The 11,311-nt window shown below is 43.9% G+C and overlaps 1 protein-coding gene across 1 annotated transcript in view; it reads right to left on the bottom strand.

Annotated features, from left to right (window-relative positions):
• Window positions 1-9,497: 9,497 nt before the first annotated feature.
• Window positions 9,498-11,311, bottom strand: part of RFX8 (regulatory factor X8) — a 53,504-nt gene continuing 51,690 nt past the window's right edge. Inside the window, exon 11 of the mRNA XM_065928865.1 lies at window positions 9,498-9,692. Coding sequence (XP_065784937.1) covers window positions 9,498-9,692 — 195 coding nt within the window. The remainder of the gene's footprint in view (window positions 9,693-11,311) is intronic.

Genomic DNA, 11,311 nt, shown 5'->3' with positions numbered 1-11,311 from the left:
ACATGTGTCTGAGCAAACTCCAGGGGGCAGGAAAGCACAGGGAAGCCTGGTGTGCTGCCGTCTGTGGGGTCACAGAGAGTCAGACACGACTGAGCGACGGAATAGCAACAGCTGATGGGTGGGAATTTGACTTGTTTCCGTTATAAAGTTTTGTGAACAGTCTTGTATGCCGGTGTGTCGGCGTCTTTTATGCCCTTTCTCACGTCTCTGAGCTCCTCTGTTCTCTCCGGGTGTTGCTGTGGTGACTGACGCATGGCGTACAGGCAGCCTCAGGCCAACTCAGCGGTCTGCATGTCCCTTGCTTTCTGCCTCAGGGCCTCTGTGCCACCTGCCACATGGATCATCAGTAGGGTTCGGCTGAGCAACGTGAAAACACAGTTGCGGAACATTAATCCCCACTGGGACAACCTTTGGCCAATGGGTTTAGGAACCAGAGGAGGAACGCTCCCCACTTCCAAGTTGCAGGTGGATGACTCTGAAGGTCACGCTACACAGTTTCTTGGAGGGTCTCCAACAGGGCTGAGCCCCGGTTACTCACAGTGGTAACCAACTCAGTGATGCTCCCTTGGAATGGCTTTCCTTCCTTCATAGTCCCGTAATTCTGTTCAGTCCCCTCCACTTTGGTTCTGTAGGACCACATCCCAAAGCGAGTACCTATGTTAAGTCCTCTTCTTAGACTCAGTTCTTGGGAGGAAGCCAGGCTCAGGCCCAGGTGCACACACACGAGGTCTCTAGAGAACGTACCTTGCGGTGAATTGCGAGTCTAGGCCACGAGTGTGTGTTACTTTATTATATAACATCACATGATTTCCGAATGATTGTATCAGTTTACCACTACCATCAGTGTGTGGTGGGTTCTGCTACTTCATATTCTCATTGGCATATTATTGCTAGGTTCTATGCCCGCCCCCTGCAATCTATAGATGAGTAATGATAATTCTTTTTTTTTTTAATGTTTGATTTTTGTTTTCTGGCTGTGCCACACAGCATGTGGGATCTTCTTTCCTCCACCAGAAATTGAACTTGTGCTCCCTGCGTTGGGTGGACTCTTATCCCTGGACCACCAGAGAAGTCCGTGATAACTCATTTTTATTTTATGGCTCATGTAGCTCATTGCCTTCTCATACATGTGTCAGTCAGTTGGATACTCTCATTTTGTGAAATGCCTGTTAATACCTCTTGTCCATTTTTATTGGGTTGTCTGTGTTTTCTTGTATTGATTCATAAGAATTAATTTTATTTCCTACGTTCTAGGTTTTGGGTGTTGTGTTACAAATTGTCTTTGGCCTGTGGTGATGGTTAATTTCATGTGTCAGCTCAGCTGGAGATAGAGATGCCCAGATAGCTGGTAAAACGTTATTTCTGGGTGTATCTGTATTACTGGGAGAGATTAGCACTTGAGTCAGGTTGAATAAAGAGCATCGCGCTCACTGGTGCAGTGGGCATCATCCGCTGAGGACCTGAGCAGGACAGAAAGGCATAGGGAGGGCCGATTTGCTCTCCGCCTGGTCGGGACATCCTTGTGCGGCTGCCCCTGGACACTGACACGCTTGGTTCTGGAGCCTTTGGACTCGGGCTGGGACCCACTGTATTGGCTCCTCTGTTCTCAGGCCTTTGAGTTGTCAGGTGTTGGGCTCGAGAGCCCACAATCCTCACAGACCAGCTGGTACCTGATCTTGTACTTGCCAGGCTCTAGAACTATGAGAAAATAAACTTCTGTTGTTTAAAGTCATAAGCCTGTGGTATATTAGATGAATACCATAAGTACACTGAAATTGGCTTATCCCCTCTCCCATGGATAGTTATTAGTATTGTTTTCAGGTGTTATCTATTAGGACTAAAGTTGCTATAAGCCCTCTTCTACAAGTCTTTTTGTGAATATATGTTTTCTTTCCTTTGAGTAAGTACTTAGGAATGAAATCATTGGGTCCTAGAATAGGTATATGTTTAATTTTATACAGAATTTTCTGTTCTGGTCTGAATATTTGTGCCCAGCAAATTCATATGTTGAAGTTCTAACCCCTAATGGGATGGTGTCTGGAGGTGGGGCTTTTTGAAGGTAATTAGGGTTAGATTAGGTCATGATAAGAAAAGGAAGAGGCAGAGTGCGCATACCCCTGCCCCCCTCTAGGTACCGGGGAAAGCCCATGTACAGACACAGCCAGAAGGCAGATGTTTGCAAACAGTAGGAGAGCCTTCATGAGAAACCCGACTCCTTGATCTGGGAACTTCCAGTCTCCGGAGGAGGAACAAATGTTTCTTTTCTAGGTCACTCAGTTTATGACATTTTGTTATGACAGCCCAAGCAGACAGAAACACTTTCAAACCACTTTCCAAAGTGAATTGTGTGTGTGTGTGTGGCCATGTTACAGTCCTGCTGGGAATATATGAGGACTCCATGAGGTCACTAAACGATGCAAAGGAGCTGTTTGGAGTTGGAGCTCAGTTACTTGGTTTAGTAACATTTCCCATAGATTTCAGATTTGTGTATTGTAAACAATCCTGAACCATCATGTATGTGTAGTTATAGAAAAGTATTCCCCTACTAGCAAATAATGTGAGGTTTGGTTGCCGGAAATTGGTCCTGGGTACATTTATAAGCAGATTTGACTAGTACTAGGAGAAATTAGATTGTAGGTCTGCTGTTTACTCATCACTTCCCATTAATGAATACTTTGTTAAGGACAATGAGGCACACAGTCAAAGGTAACAAAGCACAACTTAAAGTTTGGGGCGGGAGATTTATAAGAGGAGCCTGGGATGTTTTCTTGAGTCAAAAAAGAAAGAAAGAAAGAAGAGAAGCTGAGCATGTCAAAGAGGCGACTTGAAAGTTCTCCCACTGGGAAAAGATGGAATAATTTAAGTATCAAAAAGAAAAATGATGGCAGTTAAAAAAAAAGTCTAAACTTATGTTTACCAGTTTACCATACTTCCCAGCAATTGCACTCCTGGGCATTTATCTCAGAGAAATAGAAAAATGTTCCCCACAAAACCCTATGTACACCACTGTTCACAGCAGCTTTATTCATGATAACCCCAAACTGGAACCAATCCAAATATCCCTCAATATGTGAATGAACAGCAGTGTATCCATACCATGGGATACCCCTCAGCATTAAAAAGAAACAAATTATTAATACATGCAACAGCTTGGGTGGATCTTAAAAGCATCCTGCCGAGAACAAAAGCTAGTCTCAAAGGTTACATATTGTATGATTTCATTTCCATAACACTCTCAAAAGGACAAAATGGTAGGAGTGGGAAACATTAGTGGGTTGCTAAGGGTTAGTGATGGTGTGTGGCTGTAGGAAGCTGTAGCATGAGGGGGCTCTCTGTGCAGAATCACAGCTCTGTATCTTGACTGTGGGGTTAGTTACCCACAGGCGAGAGAAAGTCCTAGAGCCATACACACGGACTGCACCCATGGCAAATTCCGGCTTTTGATGTTATAAAATAATTATGTAAATTAGTACTGGGGGAAACTGGGTAGAGTGCACACATCTCTGAGTTAATAATGATTAGAAACAACTGAAAACAAATCCTCATTTGTCATCAGTGGAAACTGTTAGGACATCCAATTTAATCTGAAAAAAACTTTTTTCCCCCCCAGATAATTCTAAACAATTAAAAATTTTACTTTATATTGGAGTTCAGTTGATTGACAGCGTGTTAGTTTCAGGTGTACACCAAAGTGATTTGGTTATACACATACACATATCTATGCTCTTTCAAATTCTTTCCCCATTTAGGTTATTACAGAATATTGAAAACAGCTTTCTGTGCTACACAGTAGGTCCTTGTTGGTTACCTATTTTATGTACACTAGTGTGAATATGTCAATCCCCAATTCCCAATTTATCCCTCCCCCACTTTTATTTTTTAAAAAGCAAAAATAATTCAAGCATTGATCCTGCCTTCCCTCTATGAATTATATTTCAAGGTAACCAAATTGTTCTGGAGAAGACTCCTGAGAGTCCCTTGTATAGCAAGATCAAACCAGTCAATCCTAAAGGAAATCAACCCTGAATATTCATTGGAAGGACTGATGCTGAAGCTGAAGTTCCAGTATTTTGGTCACCTGATGCAAACAGGAGACTCATTGGAAAAGTCTCTGATGCTGGGAAAGATTGAAGGCAGAAAGAGAAGAGGGCATCAGAGGATGAGATGGCGGGATGGCGTCACTGATGCAATGGATGTGAACTTGGGCAAACTTCGTGAGATGGTGAGGGACAGGGAGGCCTGGCGTGCTGCAGTCCATGGGGTCACAAAGAGCCGGACACGACTAGGTGACTGAACAACAGCAACAACCAAACTGTTGATGAGGGAAAAATTTGCTTTCTATGTGAACTCCAGTGAATATGTCTAGACACAATTATAAGATTGAAAAAGTCATCATTTTGCAACATCTGTTGGATCATACACAAAAAGCAAGAGAATTCCAGAAAAACATCTACTTCTGCTTCATTGACTACTGCAGTCTTTGACGGTGTGAATCACAACAAACTGTGGAAAATTCTTAAAGATATGGGAATACCAGACCACCTTGCCTGCCTCATGAGAAATCTATATGCAGGTCAAGAAGCAACAGTTAGAACCGGGCATGGAACAACAGATTGGTTCCAAATTGGGAAAGGAGTATGTCAAACATGTATATTGTCACCCTGCTTATTTAACTTATATGTAGAATACATCATCAGAAATTCTGGACTGAATGAAGCACAAGCTGGAATCAAGACTGCCAGGAGAAATATTAATAACCTCAGATATGCAGATGACGCCACCTGTATGGCAGAAAGCAAAGAGGAACTAAAGAGCCTCTTGATGAAAGTGAAAGAGGAGAGTGAAAAAGCTGGCTTAAAACTCAGTATTCAAAAAACTAAGATCATGGCATCTAGTCCCATCAATTTATGGCAAATAGATGGGGAAACAATGGAAACAGTGACAGACTTTCTTTTTTTGGGCTCCAAAATCACTGCAGATGGTGACTGCAGCCATGAAATTAAAAGACTCTGGTTCCTTCAAAGAAAAGCTATGACCAATCTAGGCAGCATGTTAAAAAGCATATTAAAAAGCCAACAAACGTCCATCTACTCAAAGCTATGGTTTTTCCAGTAGTCATGTACGGATGTGAGAGTTGGACCATAAAGAAAGCTGAAAGTTGAAGAATTGATGCTTTTGAACTGTGGTGTTGGAGAAGACTCGTGAGAGTTCCTTAGACTGCAAGGATATCCAACCAGTCCATCCTGAAGGAAATCAGTCCTGAGTATTCACTGGAAGGACCAATGCTGAAGCTGAAACTCCAGTACTTTGGCCACCTGATCTACTGGATGGACATAGGTTTGAGCGAGCTCCAGGAGTTGGTGACGGACAGGGAAGCCTGGCGTGCTGCAGTCCATGGAGTTGCAAAGAATCGGACATGACTGAGTGACTGAACAGAACTGAATGAATCAATCAGTATAGGCAGCAAAAATCAATATAAAAATTATTAAATGAAATACTGATGTGGAATCCTATAATGGAAGATCAGCCTGGTTCACATCACACCTGAGTCCACTGACCAATCTCAATTCTTAACGTCACTCAAAGTGGGACAAAGGGCTGTCTTAGTCTGTTTGGGCTGCTATAACAAAATACCATAGGCTAGGTGGTTCAAACAAATGACATTTATTTTTCATAGTTCTGAAAGCTGGGAAGTTCAGGGTAAAGGGGCCAGCAGATATCTGGTGAGGACTCTCTTCTTGGCTTTAAATTCTTTTAGGAAGTCAAGGTTGTTGTTGTTCAGTTGCAAAGTGTCTGACTCTTTGTGACCCCATGGACTGCAGCACACCACGTTTTCCTGTCCTTCACTATCTCCCAGAGTTTGCTCAAACTCATGTCTATTGAGTTGGTGATGCCATCCAACCATCTCATCCTCTGCCACCCCCTCCTCCTTTTGCCTTCAATCTTTCCCAGTGTCAGGGTCTTTTCCAATGAGTTGGCTCTTCACATCAGGTGGCCAAAGTATTAGAGTCAAGTATAGGTAGTCAAGGGAGGGAATAAATTTCTTTGAAGCCTGCAGGGCCCCCATGCCAAAGTGGAACATTCTGGGGAGGCTTGTTCTGAACTTCTTCATCCCCTAAAAGCAGGGAGATGCCTCTTTTGTTCATTGATGATCCCCCATATTTAAAAAGTACCTGGCAAAAGAATGCATGATAAGTTTGAAACACATCACTCTACATTTCAGATCAGATTTCTGGTTTTGGAAAAATCCACTGACAAGAGTGTTAGTGGGCCTCCAACTCACCATCATCATGAGTGAAAATTCCTGTTCCAAGATCTACGTGGGTGTAGTTATTATCATCATGTGAAGGAAATTTGATGTGCTGCTCTCGCTGTAGGCACCACACTGACAGCCAGTGATGTGCCCTGGGGAGATTTCCATCTGTACAAGCTCTCACTGTTATTCCTACTTAATGTGACTGTTTCGGAAACTACTGTGGGCTCTCTGCAGCACTGAGGAGCTAATGTCTATGTTTCATATCAGGTTATGTTGCATGAAGGCAGTGCTGTCAAAGTATCAGAGTGGATGATGCTGTGGGGTGACTGTGGACCCTGTTCTGATGATCTGGGTCTCACTGTTGTCCAAATGACCTTGAGCAGGTCATTCTCCTGCAAAACTGTCTCCCTAATCAACCATCTGGGATAATGATTTGGGCAGCAGGTAGCATTGACCGTGATATGGCAGATTGGAAAAATCCACCCATTCGACATCTCCTGTGTGCATACCCTTTCCTAGAACCGTCTCCACTTTGCTTTGGGTGGTGGGACAGGCACTGATGCAAACAGAGGCATGGAAACCTGTTTCTGTGTCTGCTTCCTTGGCCCCCAGCTCTGCTGTGAGAACATGCCTGGGCTGGGCTGCTGGAGGGACGTGGGAGAGGAGTCTAGGGACCCCAGGGGAGACCACCCTAGACCTGCCGGCCCCCACAGGCCTGTCAGGGACAGCAGCTGGCTGAGTGAGCCCAGCCCAGGTTTGCCGAGTCCAGATGAGCAGAACCATCCAAGCACCTGCCGATGACGGGGCATGAGAAATACAGGGCCCTCGCTACTTTCCAAATCCTCCTGTGTGCTTCTTAGCCTCCTTCTCTCCTACTGGGAACCCCCAGCACAATCTCCACAATGTGTGCACTGATTTGTTTTTAATTTAAGCTTTTTATTGAAGTACTGTTGATTGGTGATGTTGTGCCAATCTCTGCTGTAGAGCAAAGTGACTTAGTCATACATATATAGACCTTCTTTTTAAAAGTCTTTTCCATGATGGTTTTTCACAGGATATTGAATATAGTGCCCTATGCTATACAGTAGGACCTTGTTGTTTATCGATCCTATATATAACAGTAGTGTGTGTGTATATATATGTAGTTTGTAGTAGTTTATGGGCTTCCCTGGTGGCTCAGTGGTAAAAGGTCCACCTGCAATGCAGGTGACTTAAGAGACCTGTGTCTGATCCCTGGGTTGGGAAGATTCCCTGCAGAAGGAAATGGCAACCCACTGCAGTATTCTTGCCTGGACAATCCCATGGACCGAGGAGCCTGACAGGCTACAGTCCATAGGGTCACAAATAGTCAGACACAAAAGAAGCGACTGAGCACTTAGCACTCACTGTAGTGGTTTATAATAATAGTTCTCTAACCCCCAAACTCCCTGTCCTTTTCTCCCCCACCCCCTCCCTACGTGCACAGACTTCTGTTTTTAAAAGTACGCTGTCATATAGAACATATACAGAAAAGCAGTCAAAGCAAATGTGAAGCTTTGAAACACATTTTTACAAGGCGAACATGCCGTCGGGCCACCCCCAGACCAAGAGCTGGAGCAAATGAGGGCCCCAGAAGCCCCTTCCTCTCCTCTGTTACTATCCACCCTCTCCCACCCCCTCGCCTAACTTCAAACCCTGCAGATAAACAGATAAGTGGAATTTCTTTGATTGCCTGGATGGTCTTTTCAAGGATGAATGCCCTCTGCCAGCTCTCAGCTAATCAGTTTACCCCAAAGTGTGCAAACACAATTCACTGTTCCCGGACCCATAAAGCTTATTGTCACCTTTGTTCCCTGACTCGGCCCATCACCCGTCTGCTTAGATGTGAGCAAAGGATATGCAAAGTCACTGAACAGTAAGCCAAGGGATGAGGGCCTCTGAGTGTGGGGTTTTTGTTTTTTTGTTTTGACAGATAACTGCTCCCTGATGGCTTAAGAAATGAGATCACATATTCAATGTAATAGTAAAGGCTCTAAAACATGATTACTTTTTTTTTTTATAGTAACTGCTTTTTATTTTATTATTTTTCTTTTTTTTCTTATTTTTTTTTATTAGTTGGAGGCTAATTACTTCACAACATTTCAGTGGGTTTTGTCATACATTGACATGAATCAGTCATGGAGTTACATGTATTCCCCATCCCGATCCCCCCTCCCACCTCCCTCTCCACCTGATATGATTACTTTTTAAACCATAATGATGAATAATTCTTAATGAATCTAGTGATCTAGAGTTTCTGATGTTTCTTTAAAATTCCCAAGCATTTCAGGAAATTTAATTCATTTCTTATATAATAGGTCAATAAAACATTCCCTTATTTCCACTGCTCCCAGACATTCTGTTAAGCAGGAATTGTTAAATTCCTTACAAATATCATAATCGGTTACATTAAAAATGGTCTGGGTTAGCAGGGATCTATGCTTAGTTTCAGGATTTTTTTTAGGATTTTGCTAGAGAGGAACAGAGCATCAGCAGGACATCCACATTTGTGGCAGACATTGTTGGATTCATAGTTCCGTATTACTTTAAGAGCCATGTGAATGAAGCCAAGGTGGGATCCTTAGCAGGGGTCCCCAAACTGTTTGGCACCAGGGACTGGTTTCTTGGAGGACAATTTTTTCATGCACCGGGGGGCTGGGGGATGATTTAAGTGCATTACATCCCTTGTGCACTTTATTTCCATTATTATTGCATCAGCTCCACCTCAGATCATCAGGCCTTAGATCCCAGGGGTTGGGGATCCCTGCTATATTGGAGCAGTGAGTAAGTCTAACAGTACTACCAAATAATTGAGTTTTCCCCCTCTTCCTCAAGGCCTGAGGGGATCTGTCTACAAACTCTATGTTGATTAGGGTACTACTAAGGGGAAGAAAACTATTATGTGGAGCCTTTGACTGCTTGTATCAGTTGCTATTCTACAAACTTTATCTTTCACTGGAGAATGATCCATGTTTTTATTACCAACAAGATTTTTCAAATTTCTCTCAAGTCCCCACAGAAATACCGGGAAAGCCCCGAAGAAAGGCAACAGAGGCAAAAATTATTCTCCAAATCAGTTTATATGATTCATCAAAACCAATTCCTTGAAATACATATAAACAGAAAACAGCGCTACCTCTATTATTTACACAAAATCTTTCTCACCAATAAAAAAGTATTATCATTTACTCTATTCTTAAGAACGAAAATAATGTATGTTTTCTCAGTCCAATAAGTAGTCTCCCATGTCAGCATTACTTTCCCTAAGATAAATATCCTCAGAGCTTTGGGATACATCCGATATGTGGATCACAAATTTTTGTCCGTCTGTCAGGGTTATGAGGGTCTCTTGTCCCAGAGGAAGGCTGAGTTTGATGGTGTTTTCTGTGGCTCTATCTTCCAACAATACCTGGATGAGCTGTGTGGGGTGGGTGGGGCGGGGAGGCAGTGTTTAGAAGAAAAGATGAAAAGAGACAGTTACACGTTTCCATTTCAGGACCCACCATTTGCATTCTTCTACCACACGCTCATCTCACCCTGGACCTAGTGCAGGGGACCCCGACTTCCCAGGGGAGCACTCGGGCTGCTGAAGACGTTGTGGGAGGAATCTCAAACCCAGGATGGCATGAGAGGGTGTTGAGTGTTGGTGCAAGAGTGGGAGTTGGTGGCTCCCTTGAGGAGAAGGATGGGGGCACTGTGGGTGTCTGTGAGGCCTGAGAGGGAAGCAACGCTACCGTGAAAGGCACGGGACTTCCCTGGCAGCCCAGGGGCTAAGATCCCGTGCGCCCATGCAGGAGGCGCGGGTGCGAGCCCTGGTTGGGGAACTAGGGTCCTTCATGCCACGAAGCTCGGCCAAAAAGTTAAAAATTAAAACAGACTCAGAGAGCCTGGGTTGGTTGTGAAAGTCAGGAGGGAGCCTGTGAAGTGCCCACGGGTCTCCTTGCAGCTGTAACTCTCAGCACCTTGTCTGCTTTCCAGATGGATACTGACCCTCTGAGCCGACACCGTTGGCTCAAGTTCCCACATAGACCCTCCCTCCACCACTGGTCAAATAGACCAGTATATAAAGGAGGAAGCCTGTGAAGACTCTCACGGGTTACATTAACACGCTATAGGGTAGTAATTGACATGAGACATTCACAGACTCTGATGTTGGCTCTCAGGTAGTCATCAAGTTGCCTGAGCAAACCTTCCTATCGGAGAAACAAGTACAATACGCCACCCTCAGCTCCAAGGGTATTTGAAAGATGGGCAAATCCTCGGATATGATTACTTTCAAACTGACAGAGATGTATTTTCTTGGTCTGATTTCTTCAACAGTGCCCCCCACCTCCATCCCCATAAGCTAGCATATTTTGACCAAGATGTGCAAAAGATAACTTTGAATGCAAGGTTAATGAAAGTACTTATCTCACCCATTCTCCATAAATTCAATGATAACCATCAACAACCAATGAAAAGATGTTTTTCTTCTGTCTCTCAAAACAAAAAACAAACAAAAAAGCAAATACCACCTGTCTTCATCTTTACCTTGTGGCTGAAGTCACTTATTTTAAAATATTTTTGCCACGCTTTAATACTTGAGTATATGACCCAAACTGAAAACTGTGTGTGTGTGTGTGCGTGTGTGTGTGTGCGCGCGCGTGCGTGCATGCACATGCTCAGTCGTGTCCAACTCTTTGCAATTCCATGGACTGTAGCCCACCAGACTCCTCTGTCCGTGAGATTTCCCAGGCAAGAATACTGGAACTGGTTGCCAGGTTAAGGAGAATGGCCTTTATTTAATATCAGTATAACTTTCCCTTTATTCTTAAGACATGCCTTGGCATCTTACTATTTTGAGCACGGGTACAATAGAGAGGAGCGACAGATGGAAGTGGTGGGGGGGCTTCTGACTTGAGTTGGACGCAGGGACTGAGCTGAACTGTTCGGGGCGGGCAGCCCCAGAGGTGCCGCTGAGCAGGTGTTAACTTGTGGTAGATGAGAGCAGATGGGACCCTGAGATGTACTTTTTTGCTGAACACAAGCGCACATGCT

The sequence above is a fragment of the Muntiacus reevesi genome, chromosome 3 (assembly GCF_963930625.1).
Source record: "Muntiacus reevesi chromosome 3, mMunRee1.1, whole genome shotgun sequence".
Lineage (NCBI taxonomy): Eukaryota > Metazoa > Chordata > Mammalia > Artiodactyla > Cervidae > Muntiacus > Muntiacus reevesi.
Note: the sequence above shows the minus strand (reverse complement) of the source record. Positions and strands in the feature narration are given on the sequence as shown.